At 33.6% G+C, this 21,037-nt stretch overlaps 1 protein-coding gene across 1 annotated transcript in view; it reads right to left on the reverse strand.

Moving 5' to 3' along the window:
• Positions 1-1,781, reverse strand: part of LOC122795066 — a 634,924-nt gene extending 633,143 nt beyond the window's left edge. Inside the window, exon 1 of the mRNA XM_044063641.1 lies at positions 518-1,781. Coding sequence (XP_043919576.1) covers positions 518-1,781 — 1,264 coding nt within the window. The remainder of the gene's footprint in view (positions 1-517) is intronic.
• Between the last annotated feature and the right edge of the window lie 19,256 nt (positions 1,782-21,037).

The following is a 21,037-nucleotide window of genomic DNA, read 5'->3' on the forward strand; positions in this document are numbered from 1 at the left end:
GTTCACAGGTTATAACTAGTTCTCTCAGAAATGTGTTTAGTTTGCCCACTTTACAATGCCAAGAATGTATGATACCAGATTTTCATGTCACTACTATGTTGCATGTGCGTTCATGTTTGTATCTATGTATGACTTCTGTTTTATCTTATGCTTATACATCCAGATCATGCCTGAAAAAAAGTCCAAGGATCAGCCTAATCACCTAGTAAACATTCAAATAAATAAAAGAATCACCCCATTCCCTATTGTTTTGCCTCATCTGCTGGTTCTAACATCATTAGATCCCTTTAGAATGGGAAGACAGGTATATTTGTGTAGTTTTAATTAAGTTCATGTTAACCAACATATATGAAGATTGTGAAATTAGGAATAGTAAAGAAAACCCTTTTTGATTATTTTTCACATTTATAGAAGACCGGGCTATCATTCTTAACGCACCATGTATTTATATGATATTAGATTAGATCATATTAGATTAGATTAGTTATAATTTAAGGAGTACATTAGTTATACTTACTGTTTATTGCAGGTGCAATTGTGCCAATTGATACTGAACTCCCTGTGCCATAGATGTAAGCTGCAAAGGTTGAGGAGCAGTGTTGTAAAATAAAGCTCTGGTTAACCGAACCCAGTACAATATCTGTCCAGGAGTAATTAGTCCCATTTATAATATTCCAGGCCGGAGTATAGGAGACAGCTTGATTACTACTGAAGATTTCTAACAGCTTTGACATTTTAGCAATCACACGTACATAGCTGTATACTTTAAAGTCCGTACTGATAACATAGGAACTAGAAAGTGATTCAAGTGGAATAACATTCATTATAAATGGATCTGTTGGATGGTTGCCACTTCCTCCTGTGTAGGTGTACATTACCATGATCGGTTGTGTGGCATTCATAGCTAAGAAAGAATTTGAAGGCAGACTGATTTCTGAGTAGTTCCCTTCCAGAAGTGTTATATTGTTTGTTATTCCTCCAGTGGTATATTGTATGTCAGTTTTTTGTGAAGCTATAATTGTGACAATATCTGCATAGCTGTTAACAGCTACTGAAGAGACCAGGAAGGTTGCACCCCAGTCAATTAATGGAATTAGCTGTTCAAACACAAGATCACATGCTGAATTATAACTGATACATTTGTTCCCAGAAAGCACAGCAATAGGATACTGAGAATGAATTCTAGTGCTGGTTAATATGACAGAGCTTTGTAGTTGAATGGCTTCAAAGGCAGACAGTGTAATTGTTAGATTATCTCCTGGATTGTAATTTAATCCATTGTAAATAATGGAGCCTGTGAGTGTAATAAAAATGTCATTTGTTTTATTGTAGTTGATAATAACAAACTGCGACAATAAAGTATTGAAAACTACTTTAGGAGCAAAAATATAGTATTCTGTACCAAGATAGTTTACTGGTAAAATAGTAGAAGTATCTGCTGTATATTGTTCATAGTTCTCAGACAGTATGGTAATAGGTTTGTTAGATTTTACTGCAACTGTGCTGGTAGATGATCGTGTGGTACCAATGAGTTGTATTGAGGAAGGAAGAGGGACAGTTGCCGTTTCCCATTCTCCAAGTGTGAGAGTAACATCAAAACTTGTGTTGAAAATTATAACATGCACAGTTGTTGAAGGGTTAAGAGCAGTGATGGAAAGTTGGAAGATATAATTGTAATAACTGTTGAATTCATAGTTCTGCATGAAGGCAGTGATAAATTCAGTTCCTTCACTGTTCCAGCTGACACCTATATTAAAAAAGTGGAGACACTTATGAAACATATACAATATGGTTTACCCACATTTTACAATACAAAAATATTTATACACATATTAAATGGAAACTATACAATAATAATGTATATAAAAATGGCAAAAAATATATAATCAGATTCAGAAATACTTAAAGCATTATGCACACTATTGAACCTAATTGGGTCTTTTAAAACTGTTATAAGACAAAAGTGATTACTTTTACAATCAGTGTCATTTTCTACTAAAGTGATGCAAGTAGAGTTCTTTTCATTTTTTGCTCTATTATCATCAGAATAACTCAGATATGATGTATACTTAGTTACTATTTAAAGGGTATATCAGCTGTGAGAAAAGTCATGAAAGAAATATTCTGTTTCAGTCATCAGTGACTTTGTAAATTTACATTCATGGGATTTACAGGTGCTAATCATTGGGTTGTTCTGCTTTAGTAGGATTACTAAGCCAGTATGTTTTTTTGTTATGTGAATAGCACTGATTGATTTGCATGACATAATGTTTTTGGACAAACAATGTTTTACAGCAAACTAAAATGTACATAAGAATAAGCCATGTTGTGTAAAGCGATGTATGCAATTAATGAACATGTAAAATTTAATAATAAATAGCCATTATTCTGTAAACTGATGGATGTCTTTTCTTTGTCAGTGATTAGCTTGTTGCCTCATATGATTTTTCCTTTTGATGTTTATGTTATATAAAACCAGGAAAACACTGCTTACAGTAAGGAAGGCATTTCTGTATAGGAGAAAGAGAGTCATTAGCTGAGATAATACACACCAAACAGTAATCCATGAATAAGCTGACTTTATGTACACAGTTCCTAACTTTAATCTCATGTATTCTAACATTGCTAGTGCTTGTTTGACTTATCTGCCTGATTATTGCTGATCACTGTCTGCATTTGATTTTGAATGAGAGTTACTCATTTAATGCTCCATTAGTTCTATTTCTTGTCTTTTTCTTATATTGCATTTAGTTTTAAGTTTTTTGTTCTTTTTGTAGTTTTAAGAGGTCGTGGCTGGGGTCAGTTAAAAAATAATTATTTTGTAGATAGTGAATAACATCCAGCTAGTTATTGGAAGGAGCTAAGAAATAGCATTCCTTATTTAACCACCAATATTTAGTGTCATCTTTATGTAGCAGTAGTGCTTGTTTGACTTGTTGTTCTCTGCCTGACTATTGCCGACCTCTGCAGACCTCTGCCTGTATTTGATTGTTCCCACCCTCTTGCCTTGCTGCTGTTGTGCTTTTAAACGTGGTGGCTTTTAAATTGTCTGCCCTACTATAAATCTGATTTTGGACGCTCCTCCTAGACTCATCTCTTCACGTCAGCTCATTCTACTGAACACTGACAGATTCGGTGGGTGGTTGGCATAATGGTTAGGGTGTTTACCTAACAGACACAAGGTACAAGGTTTGATTCTCACATGGGGTAATTGGCTAGGCTTAAAATGGCCCACAAGAGCAGTTAGCCTAGTACTAACCAATAAGATCACCTGAGAAGATTCACCCCACTTAGTATCTTAAATTTGTATTATCTTCAGTTTCCTACATTTTCACTTACTAAAAAAATGAAAAAGAAAAAAAAAAAGAATTGCACGTTATTCTGCTGCTTTTATTGTATTTGTGAATCTTCCTTCTGTATTTAGCTTTTGGCTGCACATTCTTATAGTGCTCAGTTGCATGGAATCTTCTGCATTTATTACTGCTTGTTAGTAGGATGATTAAACTGTAACTCTTATTCTAAGTCTCTTAGTAATCGCTTAAGCACTTGGGCTCAAAACTAGTTATCTTACATAAGGAAAGTGTGGTATCTAGACTCTTGTGGCAGCAGAAGTAGCTTACACACTTCTGAATGGGAGTTGCTGGTTGAAGGCTTATTTTGTCTGTTGTTTTAAAATTGTTTTGGTTCTGGATGGAGGACTCGGCCTACAAGCCAATCATTTTTACAACAAGAAGGTTTGTGGTCTGCGCTCTTCTGGGAGGAGAGGTTAGCCTCTACCCCTCTTAGCTGTGAATTGCTGATGAAGGATTATTGTGCATGTTATTCTAATTGTCTTTGATCTAGTTTGAGTACTTGGGGTCAAAACCAGTTAGCTAACATGAGGAATATTTGTGGTCTACACTGTTGTGGCAGGAGATGATCGTGAGCTGGGAACTGCTGTTGTAAGTCTTATTTTGCATTTATTTTGCATTTAGTTTGCATTATTTGATTGGCTAGAGGGTTGGCTTGTATAAAAATTTGAACCTCTGTGCCTCGGGCATTTGGAGATGTTTGCCAACCATGCTACTTCAGATGAGTATTTCTGTGTTGAATATATGCACTTTTTGATGTTTTTTACAGTATTTAATTAGAACTGCTGCTCTCTGCACAGTGGTGCCTAGCAATGATTTATATAATCACCAATATCTTGCAACATAATTCACCCTTGTAATCTATGTAGATACCAATCTCTCGGAGTGTTAGTTTCCCTTTAAATTCCCCTACTGGCTATATAGATTGTTTTAACTACTAGAGCATCCTGTTTGCACATAGTTGAGCATTGTTCATCAAGAGCCTTGTCTTACTGACCTATTCAATATTTAAATTTTCCTCACTCCTCTCTAGTAGATCAATAGCCATGGATATGCTCTCTCTGTGACCATTCTGGTTGAGGTAGGTATTCCAAGATATTGTAGCAGTTGCCCTTTGTACACTAACAACCCTCTTATTCTTAATAAAGCAGATAAAGTACACTAGAGGTACAAATACACTTTAACACTGGAGGCAAAACTCTCTCATACAACCAAAACTAATCCTATAGAGGTTGTCAGTGACACGTGCACCCTACCTGTTTCATAGGATAAAGACCCTACATATAAAACTACTTACGCTGGAGAACTTACAGGCAACCTTCCTAAAATGCTAAGAGCTCCTGCAAAGTACAATCAAATAAAGGGCCCTCAGCCATCATGTAAACACTCCATTAAAACACCACCCATAGCTACACATATACTATGCCTCTACTGATATGCCCTTAAGACAAACCAGCACACAGCCAAATTTCCTGGTCACTGGTGATTCTATAGTCAGGTGCATGAATGTCCCCCTTAACAGACTAAGTAGGGACATAATCATGGTTAGCTGCCTTTCCTTGGCTAGGATCCACCAGGTCACACAGGCACCCAGGTCATTGAACTACAGATATCAGTATGACTCTCTCTTAGCCCATGTGGGTGTTAATGACCTGAGATGCACCTTCCTTGACTATATGAAGCAAAACATGATCAAGCTCGCTGATTATATGTCTCAGGCAGGTATGAGCCTAGCACTGAGCAGCATCCTACCTTCTCCACAGATGACGCCACATTACCAACAGAAAATGATTGATCTTAACAAATGGCTTAGCTTCTGGTGTCAGTCTAAGGGGTACAATACTTGATGGCAAACTGCTTTGCCAGATATGGTTTTCACTTACCCCTTCTAGGCTTTCAGATATTGGCAAATACATTTTCCATCATCCAGCTACTGCACAGTTGGGAACTAAAGGTGGAGGAGTCTCAGTCTGTATTAAAACCAGTCTCGCATCCAGAATAGTTAAAGTGTATGACCCACTGGAACTCATACATGTGCAACTCACCATAAACAGGGTCTCATACAATATCCTTGCAACCTACAGGTCTCTGTCCCTGTCACAGGAAACCCATACTAGTTATCAAAGGTAAAAATAAAGTGCCATTGCATAGATAAAGCCAGATAAACTACATAAAACAAAAAAACATAAAAGGATTCTGGCACCATGATCACCAAAGAGACCAATGACTGTATATATGTTTTGAATAAACTGTGCAAATAAAAACGTTCACCTTACAAGGCTTCTTTATCAAATAACCAAAAAAACTATGTTACAGCATTTAAATAGTAAAACAATTAAAATCATGTGACATAAAAAAATCTAACATTTGAACTGATAGTCATCTAATTTTATTTCTTAAATCTTTTAAAACTGGTTTCACTGTAAAAGTTTCATTAAACCCTGGGAAATGTGTGCTCTCCATCTGTTTTCTTGTTTTTCTGTTTCATTCAATAAATTACTCCCTCTAATATTCTCATTAATAGTTTGCAATATTAAACACTTAAAAGAGTGTGTGCTATGTTCTTTAATGTGTTCATATAAGGCATTACTATCTATACCCCTGCATATTTCAGAAAGATGATCACAAATATACTCTTTTAACTTTCTATTGGTCTTTCTAACACATAAAGCATTGCATTTTATGCATAATACCATGTATATGAGATTCTTAGTACTGAATGTGCCATAAGTATTAATAACAACATCTTTTTTATTAATAGGATGTTTAAAAGACTTATCAGTAAAATATGATTGCAAAAATGACAAGCATTATAGTTAAAAACAATACTATTTAGTTCTTCCTTTTACTGAGACATGCTGTTCTTGTGAGTGTAATGGTTCTTTTCAACTATGCTCAATAGACTTTCTATTCTCTAGGAGCTGTGCTGGTATGCTGTTGGAGTCTTAGTTTTTTTTTGGTACCTCTTTCATGTGAAATCACCCATCCCAATTAGACCAGCAGAAACTCTGCCAAATTCAAAATCACTGATGTCTCATTAATTTTCACTTTTTCTCAGTTGTGTGTGATTTTATTGACTTAACATAGTATCTGCACTCGACCCATTGGATTTTCCATCATTAATAAAGGAGCTATACAAAATATCAATGGAAAAAAGAAACAGAAGCAAAGATCGAGGTTTCAGCAGAAACAGGCAGGTACAACAGAGGCCACAAACAGAGTCAAATGAAGAAATAAACCGTACAATTTTCAACCTATCAAAATATAAACTCAGTGAAAATGAGCTTGCACTTCTGAATAAGGGTTTAACTTTTATTACAGTCTATTCAAGAGACATTTCAGACATTATGTCTGAATTTAAAATGTTTGTTAGAAACTTAAATCTCAAAGTGCTGTTAGGTTTCAATGATTCATGCATTGAAATGACAACAAAAGAACAAGTACATTTATTCTAGTTAGCAACCTTCTCATTTCTGCATATGCAAAAGCCATGAGAATGATTTGTATAATAGTTTAATGGGTGTTTATCAGCATATGGTTTACAACTTAACACCTGGATGTCAAACTGCTATTAGTACTTTAACTTTAAATACTGACATTGTTATTAAAGCAGTAGACAAAGGCAGTGGTATTATTGTTTTGGACACAGATTATTATAATTCCAGAAGGTATGAAATGTTAGGTACAAATGAATATGGGAAAGCCAAAGACAAACAAAAAACAGCCTTCACACAAAGTAACAGGCTGAAATCCATTGATCCAAACACGAAAATGTATTTAAAACATGAAAGTAAGTACTTCCGTCTGGTATACATAACCAGACTTCTTCAGACAACTAAAAACTGCATGCAAAGCAATTTATATACATCAGAGTCACAATTGGTCACACCCCACTTAAACTTAATGATCTTAAAGAAAAGAACAACTTTGTGTGCTAACCAAAATGCATGCTGCAGCTAAAAAAGCATCTCATATAAATCACTTTGTAGAATAAAAAATACATGTGTATCTGTTCTAAAATCAGAAAATGTGTCATACGATTCAAAGATGGCTGCTGTTCTGTGAACACTGCTGAACTGCAGCTCTACATTTAACCTGAGGAAATCAAAACCCTGAGTGGATACTATAAAGTTTTTAACATCAAAACTTCGATAAACTTATTCTAACTACACTTATTTATCCTGGATTGAGAAGAAAAACTGGAAAAAAGGAATATATTTCACTGGATTACAACAGATTAGCTAGCTCTGCAGAGAGGAATACACAAAGGAACCGTGTGCTTTTTATATTGCAACTTTTTGTGTTCCAATAAGATGTCAAAAGAAGACAAAAGCATGGATATAACTACGACTAAAACAAAATTATCAGAATTGCAATCACCAGAAAAAGATGTGACTACTAAATGACAAAAAATTACTAAAGCACAGGAACAACAGAAACTAGGGACTAAAACTAAAGCTGATCAAGCTTTAAACATGGAGGATATCAAAACTGCACTTCTGCCTATACAAGAAGCTTTAAAAGAACTGACTTGTCAAATACAATAATTTGGAATTTCATGTACTCAGTTGCTGGAAAGAATGGATAAGACGGAGGCTTGAATTTCTGACACTGAGGACAAATTAGTTTTACTGGAAAAAAAAACTAATCTGCATGATGTGGATATACAGGCTATACAAAGTAAGCTTACAGACCTAGAAGCAAGATCCAGGAGAAACAATATCATTGTCAGAGGGATTCCTGAATCCATTCAGTATAATGAACTAATTCCATCCATACTACAAATATTTGCAGTGCTATTAAATGATTCTGATAGTGTGAAACAAATCATCGTGGAAAGAGCACACAGAGCTTTGAGAGAGGTACAAGCTTCTAATTTTCCTAGAACTGTGTATGTTAAACTGCTTAATTATCAAGATGTAAATAGAATACTTATTACTGCAAAACAAGGTGGAGGCTATATTATGTGGAAAAACAATAAAATATCTCTGACACAGGATTTACCTATACAAATCAGACAGGCTAGACAGTCTCTGTCTCCTTACTGCAAATTTCTTATTGACAAACAAATTAGTGTTTCAAATGAAATATCCTAATATGCTTATATTTACAGTGGATGGAGTTAAACATTCTGTTTCCACCAAAAATGAGGCAAAAAATCTGTTTCTTAAAATTTTCAAGACTTTACCTGCATCAGAGACTTGAATTGAACTTTTGCTGGGACTGGCATTTTGATGAGACTAGATTCATTGTTTACTGCGCTTCAAGGACTGGGTAATCTTTTGTTTGCATTTGTGAAGCTTTAGGCCTTTTCCTGAGTAATAAAACTGTTTGCTTTTCCTTATCTTGATCTCCTGCACTTGTTTCCTGACATTTTATGGCTTCTAAGATCTGTTTTTGACAAGGAGGAAGACAGGAAGTGCTTAAAATGCTGTCAAGGGTGCAGATTTCATTGTGGCACTTCCGGGAGTCCATCTGCAAAAGTGGTCCCCCATCGTGAGCATTTCACAGGACTTCCTGGTTTGGAAAACCGAAGAGAGCTGTTTTAAACACTCTCTTGTTTATTTAACATTAAATAACACTGTTCTATAGTAATTTAAGCACATAGGAAATTGTTAGGAACTTCATTTATTAACTTTTAGTCAACATTTTGTAGTTATATTATTTAGAGAGGGTGCAGGGATTTAGCAATGTTTATTTAACCTGTCAGCATAGTTTTTAATGCTTTGTGTTATTTTTATTATTTTATTTAGTTAGAAGCTTGCTTTATTATGAAACTAGTATAAGGTGAATGTATAACAAAGGATATTAACAATTTGCTGTCTATTTGCTTTAATATTGGGTTATATATTAGTATGTATTTTTTTTTTTAATGCATCTGGTTTATGTATAGATAGCTAATCCAACTACTAAAAGTGCATTATTTTTTTTTTTTTACTTTATTCTTTTTACATGTACTGTATTGTTACATTTTTAATTTGATTTCTTTAAATAGTAATTAACCAAAGAGATGTAGTTTATGGCAGTGTTTATTAGGGAATGTTTAGTTTAGGCTTTGTCGTAGTGAAGTTAGGTTTTATAGGTCTTAATTGTGATACATGTGTGAAATTTTACATTGTGGTGTTTTTATATCTGCTTTTTCTTTTAAACCCTTTGTCATTCTATATTATACAGGACCTATACATCTCCTGGTCCGGGGTTAGAGTGGGTATGTACTGATTGAGGACGGGATATAAGGATTGCTTCCAGATTATGTATGGTTTTGAATTTACTGGTTTTTTTTTTTTGTTTTTTCTATGCTCTCTCTCCAAAACTTTTATTTTACAGTGAATCTTTGAAATGTGGGAAGTAGATTCATGGAACGTTAAAGGGCTCCAGAGCTTGAAGAAGAGGAAACTGGTGTTACATGTATTGTTGCAGGCTAAGGCATGGTTTATCCTACTCCAAGAAATGCATTTAATGAATGATCAATGGGGTGATGTTAAAAAAAAGAAATGGATTAGAGAAGTAGTAGTATCTGAAGGTAAGTCAAATAGTGCCGGGGTAGCCATAATTATTAAAGATCAATACAAGGAAAATATATTAGATTCTAATACAGATAAAAATGGACGGTGGTGCTATGTTATTCTTTCGTCTACCTTATTTGATAAACCTATTTTACTTTTAAATATATATGCTCCCTGTAATGGTCAACAATTATTCATAGCATCACTATATTCAATTTTAACACAATTTGATAGATATTATGTAATTGTTGGAGGTGATTGGAATACCTACCAGAATCCGAAGTTGGATAGATCTTGTCCAGAAAGAGCATTTAACACGCATGCTGTATTAGCACTGAATGATCTTAAAGAAGACTTTCAATTATATGATCCATTTCACTATCTGAATAACGATAATAGTACAAGCAATTTTACCTTTTATTCCCCATGTCACAAAATGCAGTCCAGAATTGATTTCTTCCTCATATCAAGAGTATTGATCAATCTAGAACCTACAGTTATTGTACATGCCCGTTATATATCAGACCATTCTAAAATTTTGTTGAGTTTTACTAAGGGGGTAAAGGATACTTTGAGACAAAGAGGTTATAATTGGTCTCTTAATCCAAATTTATTGAATAAGGAGGATATAATACTGGAAATTACAAAGTACCTGAAAGACTTATTGATTGGTTTAGGAAAACAACAATTTGCCCCAGATATTGAATGGGCAACAGTTAAAGCTCAAATAAGAGGGACACTTTTGCAAAAAGCATCTTATTATAAAAAGATATTCAAACTTTAGAAATAAAAATTAAATTACTTGATCAAGAACTGATTAGGGATTTTTGTGAGCAAACAGAGAAGGAACTGATTAAATGTCAAAAGGATCTCTTTTTACTTCAGAATAGTAGATTAACATTTCAAGAATACAAGACGTTAGTGAGGTATGCCAATCATGTTCAAACACCATCAAGAGCGTTAGCTAGGATCATTAATCAAACGAAACCAACCGTGCAGATTTCGGAAATACAATTTAATAATAAAATATATTCTAAAACTGAGGATGTTCTTAATATCTTTGAGAAAATATACACTAATATTTATGCTGGACAAAAGGATATGACCCCTAACAGGAATTATGAACAATTTCTACATTCAATTAAGTTTCCAACAATAGGAAAGAACATTCAAAATGACTTGGTTAAACTGATATCTGAAGAAGAAATAGTATATGTAATTCAGCATATGAAATCACATAAATCACCAGGTCCTGATGGCTCGACAGTGGAATTTTATAAAATGTTTGCAGATATATTCGGTAAGATACTTTCAGTTGTGTTTAACTACATAATTAGGAATAAAATTAATGATCCACATCTTAACGCCTCAAAAACTATTTTTATACATAAAGCCAATTCAGATCCTCAAAATCCGGATAATTATAGATTGATATCATTAATAAATGTAGACATGAAAATTCTAACCTGTATTATAGCATCTAGACTGAAGAGAATCATGATTCATATAATTTCCAAAGAACAGACTGGTTTTATGGCAGGTAGACAAACCAGTGATAATACACTCACATTACATACTATGTTAGAGCATGCTAAGCAAAATAATTTAAATATTTATGCCCTTATAATTGATGCCCAGAAAGCCTTTGATAGGGTTGATACAAATTTCTTGTTTGATCTTTTACCGTATTTTAATATATTACATGAGTTTGTCCAAATGTTACAAATATTATATAGTAATCCTTATACTACATTGTATATTAATAAAAACTTCTCTAAAAGAATACAGATTAAGAATGGAACACGCCAAGGTTGCCCTTTGTCCCCTTTATTATTTAATATCTATCTTGAACCATTGTTTTTATATATTAAACAAAATGTTTATCATAATGTCCCAATAATTTATAGAACTAAAATATTAATGGCAGCTTTTGCTGACGATCTTAGCATTTATTGTGCATCTCCATTATCAGATACTGAAAAATTATTGAAGGCTGTTAATGAGTTCTCAAAAGTCTCTAATTATAAAATTAACTTGAAAAAAACCAATATCTTCCCTTTAAAGACACCTAAACCCTTTTTGTTATTGCCCTTAGTGGGACAGGTATCATTTAAAGAAAATATTAAATATCTAGGTATTGAGTTCTCTACAGATAATAAAGACTTTTACAATAATAATATTAAAGCAATCTGGGAACAAATAATTTCGGATTTTGGGAGATGGAAAAATTTATGACTGAATTTATTAGAAATGTGAATAAACTTTTATAAGTTTCAATTATCAAAATGAACATATTACCACGATTATTGTATATTTTTAGGTCAGCCAATTTATTACTTTTGAAGACGTTTTTTAAAAAGATTCATAAAGAATTGGCTAAATTCATTTGGGAACCAAAGAAAACCAGGATATCTTATGATAAATTAATGACCCCAAAAAATAGAGGAGGACTGGAATTACCTAATTTTGAAATGTATTATTTAATTGTAAATTCTAATAGAATTTTAAGAATTGCCAATTATGATATAAATAATACTAAGTGGACACCACTTTGGGTAGTTCTGAATTATAAATATATTCTAAAGTTAAATATCAATCCTAAAGCAATACTTTTTTAGGTAAGGATACGTTGAAATTCTATGGGATTATTGAACACATCAAAACGAACATATTTTCTTTACATAACTTATTTCATTCATTAGATTTGGTTCAACATATGATGGTTTTTCAACCCTTTCATAAGAATCCTAATTTAAAATTGAATAATCAACTAATTGATCTCAACAAGTTTCCATTGATAGTAAATCTAACTCTGATTTAAACATCTTGACAGTTTGGCCAACCAAATAAGACAAGAACTTAACTTACCTAAAAAGTATCTGGTTATTCTGAGACAAATTAGAGAACTCACTATAAGCTATTTTAAAAGTTTTAAACTGGAAGAAGAGGCTATTAATAGATGCTCTTTGTTGTGGCAAGCTCTCCAACAGGATCTTAAATATATCACAACAGCAAATCAATTAATTAAAGAATCTCAATTTCATGATAAAATTTTGTTATCAAACTACTGGGAACAGAAAATTTTACTGACAGATAGAAGTAATATGTTAAAAGCAATTGACTTGACCATCAAATCTACTTCTCTTCAAAAATTAATATATACCCAGTTGATGATTTGGAACAATGCATATTATACACGCCTTACCCTGCATAAATTTAATCCCAAAAATTCACCAACTTGTCCATATTGTAAGAATCAACCAGCTGATCTTCTTCATATGTTCTGGAGTTGTAAATGTATTTTCAAACTTTGGAATTCCCTTAAGAGTCAACTTCAGAAGGTGGGTTAACAAAGTACAACGTTATCATGGAAATTTATGATTCTGCATATTCCCCCGAAAGAGATCCCTCAATCACAAATTATTATATATATTAATATTTTTCTATTAATGAAGCTTTATATAGCTTCAAATTGGTTAGACCCATCTAAAACTTCATGGCAGAACTTTAGAGTTCTAGCAACAAAACATATATTGGCTCATAAATTACTATTAAACCCACAAAATAAAAATGTTAATAATCAAAAAATTTGGGAACAGATTTTTAATATTATACTAGCATAGTATTTTCAACTTGGAAATATTAATAATTATTTATGTGTGTGGAGAGAATTTAGTAATCAACTGTCTATTACTAAAAATACTTTGTCTATTACTAAAATTACTAAAAATATGTCTTATGCTGCCCGACTGAAAGAACTCCAGCTCTATTCAGTCTCATACCGCTTGCTCAGAGGTGACTTGTGCCTGACATATAAGGCCATGTCAAACCCAGATTTGATGAATATGCTTCACCTCAAAAAATCTAGATCCCTCAGAACCACAAGGGCGGGAGACTTAAACCTTGACACGGTTATAAATAGAATGTGCTAGAGGGACAGATTCATCTCCCAGAGACTCCCTATGCTGTGGAACAAAATCCCGGTACATGTGAGGCAGAGCACCTCTCTGACCTTGTTCAAGAGGAATCTTGACCAATGGATGGGAGATTGCAGATATACCCCAGGGATTACTTCAGTGTCACTGCTTGACAGAGGCACAGCAAAATGATAGGCATAGTTTTTATTCAAACTAAAGGGGTGGCGAAAGCCACATAACTATGGGCTAGGCTTATAAATGCCCTTGGGCAGATAGCCTAGTATGAACCTATGAACCTATGAACTTGCATTTACTCTTATGCTTTTTTATATTTAAATGTATTACATGGAAGCATTCTTGCAAATATTGTATATAGAGTGTGGTTATTAGTGATATTAGTTAATGTTTGATTTGTGAATATATGTTATTTTTGATCTTACTTGTGTTTGAAAATAATATAACAATAAAGATTTATTATGAAAAAAAAAAGAAAATGTGTCATACAATAAATAGCCTAAACCTACATGGTATGAAACATTTTTTTAAAATGCATACATATATAAATTATTATGCTAACATTATTATGCAAAAAAATATTAAAATATATAGTTCTGAAAAAACATTTAACCTAGTCTACATCAAATAAAGTCAGGGACACCCTCACTAACTAGAACTACAAAAATTACCTATCAAATACTTTTAATTTTAACTTGCTTGATATGGAAACTGTGTCATTTAAACCTGGGGGAGGGGTATATGCATTAAGAAAAACCTGCCACCACATTTCTTTCTCTTCAAGGAATATCTTCCATGCCCCCCTCCCATCCCCACATTTTACTTGTTGTAATACCTACAAATTTAAATGTATGATCGGGGAAACGTTTTGTGTGCCTATATAGTGCATTTTTCTCATCGTATTGCCGCACTTCATATCTATGCTTATATATCTTTTGAGTCAGTTTGCGTTGAGTTTTGCCTATGTAAAAGGCTGGGCACTTGGTACACATAGCGGCATACATGACTGCTTGAGTATAACAACTATATTTACCTTTAATCTTAATCCTTTTATCACGTATAGTAATACTAGTAGTTGGCAAAATAAAATTACACTGGTGGCACATACCACATGGATACATCTTAACACCTGAATGTCAAACTGCTATTAGTACTTTAACTTTAAATACTGACATTGTTATTAAAGCAGTAGACAAAGGTGGTGGTATTATTGTTTTGGACACTGATTATTATAATTCCAGAAGGTATGAAATGTTAGGTACAAATGAATATAGAACTATAGATAAAAAAGAGGTTAATAACATTATTAGAAATGTGAATACACTTTTATATGGCATGTATTTAAATGGTGAATTAACCATCAACACTTATCAATATATGCATGTCCCCAATTCAAAAACACCTATGTTATATGGTATACCAAAGCTGCATAAATCTTTTTCAGAACCACTTCTAAGACCAATAGTTTTTGCTAATGGTTGGATTACTGAATTAATTTCCAAATACATTGAATACATGTTAAAACCTGTTTTAAGTCAATTCACCACAATTATTAAAGACACTACACAGTTCTTAGAACAACGTTATGAATGGTCAAAGAATAAAAACATTGTCGATGCATATTTTGTTACTTTGGATGTAGATGCATTATTTACCTCCATACCCAATGAGCTGGGCATTGAATATGTTTGTGAGTTTATAACCTCACATTTAACATATACAGCATCTGATATTAATACTTTATGTAATCTAATTGAAGTTGTTCTATGTAACAATTTGTTCTTATTTCATGACAATGTTTATAAACAACTAATGGAAGTAGTGATGGACAATCCAATGGCAAACAACTATGTCACTATTTTTATGAATAACTGGGAACTAGATTTAATTCTATCAGCTAACAATAAGTATTTCAATAATGCTATGTATTATAAATGTTTTGTGGATAACTTATTTCTTATTCAGAATGATTCTTTGTTATAGTTTGAAGAATTTTTTCTTTATATAAATACTTCTACAAAATTTCTTAGATTTAAAAATGTAATTCACTTTTCAGAAATTAAATGTTTAAATATAAAACTTATAAAGACAATTGCAGGAAACATTGAAACTACATTTTATATAAAGGAAATAAAAAAAAATAATACCTATCTCCATAAAACCTGTATGCATCCACTTCATATTTTTAACAATATAGTTAAGAACCAACTGCTGCATACAGCTAGACTGTATACTAAATATGAAATGGTGAATGTGCAGTTAAATAATCTAGTTAAAGATTTCACACAAAGAAGTATAATAAAACTGTTATTACACAGCTGGAGAAAGAATTACAGTGTCATAGAAGTAATATAGCAAAACCAATATTCACAGAAAAGGAAATGTTAACAAGGGATTATGATATCACTGCAGAATGGTATGAGTCACTTGAAAATATCTACTACTATAGATCAATCTGAAACTGAAAATCTTTCAAAGCTCAGATTTATTTTAATATATGATAGAAACACAAGTGAACTTAAAGACATTATTCAGAACCATTGGTTTATGGTCCATCACATACCGTATTCCAAGAATATTACAAAAGAACATATTTCTTTTACATACAAATGTTCTAGAAACTTGAAAAATGTATTATATTAAAAAGAACAAGAAAAATATGTCAATAAGCTTGATAGTACTAAAGTAAGAATATATAAAAGTAATGCTTGCCATTTTTGCAATCATATTTTTACTGAAGTCTTTTAAGCATCCTATTAATAAATAAGATTTTGTTATTAATACGTATGGCACATGCAGTTCTAAGAATTGCATATACATGTTATTATGCATAAAATGCAATGCTTTCTATATTCGAAAGATCAATAGAAAGTTAAAAAATCGTATTTGTGATGATCTCTCTGAAATACACAGATATACCTTATATAAATACCTTAAAAAACATAGCATGCACTCTAGTTTTTAATATTGAAAACTATTAATGAAAATATTAGAGGTAGATATTTATTGAATGAAACAGAAAAAAAAAGAAAACAGATGTATAGCTTGCTTTAGAGCATAGAGCATAGAGCACATATCCTCCCCAGGGCTTAATGAAACTTTTACAGTAAAACCAATTTTAAAAGATTTAAGAAACAAAATTAGATAACTGTTACTTTAAATGTTAGATTTTTTTTATGTCACATGGCTTTAATTGTTTTACCATTTAAATGCTTTAACATAGTTTTTTGGTTGTTTGCCTGAAGAAGCCTTGTAATGTGAAAGTTTTTACTAGTGCAGTTTATTTAGTAAATATATACAGTCATTGGTCTCTTTGGTCATCATGATTGCAGAATACTTTTATCCCTAGAATTCAATAAAGTCTGTGTAGCATCTGTGTAGAGATTACATGGAATGTATGCATGTACACGTTCAAGATCCTGCCTCGGCAGCGTGTTATGCATATTAAAGCTGTGGCACACACAAAGGAGGTTTCATGGCATCAAAGTAGCAGATCTGCATGGAACTTACAGTGTAGACTGTGCAGATCATTGGGCCATAGTGATAGCTCATTGGACATGGAAACCTGGTTGATGTATCTCATGGAATGAAAGGCTGAATTAAAGTATACACATTTTATATATATATATATATATATATACACACACATATATATATATATATATATATATATATATATATATATATATATATATATATATATTATATTAGTGTTTTTTGTTTGTTTGTTTTTTTTTTTGTGTGTCATGTTTGCACAAAGCACTATGTAGCTTAGCTAAGCTTAGCACTGTGCACCCAACAGCAGACATTGCCCAGATATCTAAAAATAGAAAGTGGATACATTTAATTAAAGCAGCTGCATGATGCAGGCCACTATGCAAACTCATGAAGCGAAGATGAGCTATGTTCACACAAGCAGCATTGCAGTATTTCCTGAAATACATGTCTCCGCCCCACTCCCCTTGTGGCATGACAGGGTGAATGATAACCTATAGTGCAGTAGTTCCTTGGTTCAAACTGGGCCAGGAAACTTTGATATATATATATATATATATATATATATATATATATATATATATATATATAAATACTGCCATGTAACTATATGAGGTACATTAATCATCCAATTGTATTATAGTATATGGATGCAAAATTTACATAAGCTGCATGTTGCTAAGTTCCGTGTCACATGTTTGTGCAGTGCTAGGCACTGCTGAAACAAATCAACCATTGCCTTGACTGCGCGCCAAATAATATGACTGTTACCCATGTTTGCACGATGCATAGCTTCATGCAAGCAAGTAACCATTGCCCATGTTGATGTGCCAAAAACAAACTACAGTTACCCGTGTTTGAGTGATGCTTATGATCTCTTAAGATAATTACCCACATAGTTTGTGTGCCCAGTTTTCTTGTTTTCATGATGCTAATCAGTTCTGCATGTTTGTGTGATGCTCTCATAGAACTCTAGAGTGCTGTATGCCACCATGCAAATCCATGCATTCATGTTTCTCATGTTTGAGTGATGCTAAGCAGCATGGCAGTTATTTGAAAGTTGCAACGTGATATAAATTTGCAGGAATCCATCTTATATAAGAGGCAGTAGATGGGAATTGTTCATTATATCTATATTTATTTTATATATATATATATATTTGTTTGGCTTCCTCTACCTTATTCCTTATATAACCTCCCCTCTTACTTTTATTTATTATTTCTAAAACCATGAAATTAAAAATATGTTTCCTATCTTCTTCTTCCACATGTTTTGCTAAATAAAAAAGACACAAGTGCTTTAGCAAAACATGTGGAAGAAGAAGATAGGAAACATATTTTTAATTTCATGGTTTTAGAAATAATAAATAAAAGTAAGAGGGGAGGTGATATAAGGAATAAGGTAGAACAAAGATGAATTTTACTACTCCAGGCAGATAGGTCTCCTGGACTGAACAATGCTGTTTCCTTGAAACCTTTTTTAAAATCCAGACCACTAAAACATTAAGTGGATTATTCCATTTTTATCTTCAGCTTTGGTCTAAACATTGGTCTTTTCATTTTTTTCACTTGAGGTGTATACCAGGCATTTATCCAACTTTTGTTTTCTTTCACGTGTTGACCCAAGCTCTCTGATTAACAATCCAATGTCCACTACTCAGATAAACAGGCCCCCAAACTCATTTCTGGCCTGCCATCTTAACATCAGAAGCCTAAATAACAATATCAGTAGCCTCCATGCACTTCTAGCTACTCACTCCCCTGATATTCTCTGCCTCACTGAAACCCGGTTAAAACCAACAACTACAGACAATGAAGTAACACTTCCGCAGTACAACATTCTTAGATTGGATTGGACCTCATGGAAGGGTGGCGGAGTAGCTGTACTATACAAGTCCACCCTAACAGTAACTAATGATACCCAGCAACCACCACAGTTTAGTAATGCAGAAATACTCATCACCAAATTACAAATAAATAAAAATAAGTGTAGATACATTGTCTGCATTTATATACCACTTAGTAAAAATGTCAATATTCTGGAAAATATCCTACATTGGCTATCTTGCAACTATCCCCAAGAAACCATAGTCTTAGTTGACTTTAACACTGATTGGAACACCTGTTCCTCTGAATCTCCCTCTGTCATATACACCTTCATGGATTTACTCAGACCATTTCCTCCCCCACTAGGTTCAATAAAAACAAAGCCAAAGACAGTATCCTTGATTGGATACTCATCAGTGGCCACCCTCAAATGTACTAGCCAGGCATACTACCTGACGATCTAAGTGATCACTGCCTTACCCGTATTATTAGGCTTAAAGCCGACATTCCCCATCAACCCACCTATAAAAAAATAAGAAACATCAAGAACTTTAACCTCAACAACTTCCAAAAATAACTCAAAGCATGTAATTGGTCTGTTCTGATCAACTTCCATTACAAGAGGCAGTGGATTACTTCAACACTAAATTCCTGGCTATCCTTAATTTATACACTTCTACCTGCACCATCCATGCAAAAACAAAATTTGCACCATGGCTATCTCAAGATACAAAATACAAAATTATACAAAGAAACAAGACATGGGCCGTGTGGCATGTTACTAAAGCCCCAATGGACCAAGTCAGATGTCGACAATTAAGGAATGAGACTAAAAAATCTATCATTCTAGACAAAAAAAACTATCACTCCCTCCTGCAACAGAAAAAAACAACAAAAACCTCAAAAGTTCTAGGCTGGAATAAACAGCCTTCTCCACTCAGGCCTAACCACCACTCCTACCCCATCAGCTGCCCTTGATAAATTGCCAGTAGAAATAACAAACACCTTCAATACCTTCTTTACTGAAACTATCCAGTATCTAGCTACCCATCTTAGTCCCACATGCTCAAATTCCAGTGCTGTCACACCTTGCTCTAACCCACACAATGCTCAACTCTCCTTTAGATATCAACTCGTACCTACTCCCCTAATCCGGGCCATACTTAAAAACTAAAACCTACTGTATTAGCCACTGACCTCCTACCTGCTGAATATCTGCAAAAAGCTGTGGACACCATAGCACTCCCCATTTTTATTTAATTTTATTTATTTAACATTTGTTGACCGGGAAAGTCCGACTAGGTTCCACAGATCCTGTTTTCAGCGGAGACCCGGGGAGAAATGCTCCAGATGCATGTCTTTGGAATGTGGGAGGAAACCGGAGTACCCGGAGAAAACCCACGTGAATGCAGGGAGAACATGCAAACTCCACACAGAAGGCACCCCAGCCGAGAATCGAACCAGAGAACCTCTTGCTGTGAGGCAACAGCATTAACCGCTGCACCACTGTGCCGCCGATTTCTATCCTGATTAATAGATCCATCTCTGAGGGAACCATCTCATCAATATGGAAAATTTCACATGTAATACCTCTCCATAAAGGAGGTAGTTCCACAGAGCTGTCTAACTTTAGACCTATAGCCATTCTGTCACCACTAGCTAAAATCATAGAAAAATGCATTCACAAACAACTCATATACTTTCTTATTCAAAATAAGCTGCTCGCTGACTCTCAGCACAGCTTTAGGCCATTCCACATTACCACAACTGCTCTCCTATCTTTCTGTAATGTCATCAATCTTAATTGTAACAGCAACAAACTATCCTCAGCACTCTTTCAAGATCTTTCAAATGCCTTCGACATGGTTAGTCATCAAGTACTGCTCAATACCCTGAAATTCATTGGTTTAGACCATCAAGCTTTACA

Source organism: Protopterus annectens, chromosome 2.part1 (genome assembly GCF_019279795.1).
Source record: "Protopterus annectens isolate FY-2018-M chromosome 2.part1, PAN1.0, whole genome shotgun sequence".
In the NCBI taxonomy this organism is placed as follows: Eukaryota; Metazoa; Chordata; order Ceratodontiformes; family Protopteridae; genus Protopterus; species Protopterus annectens.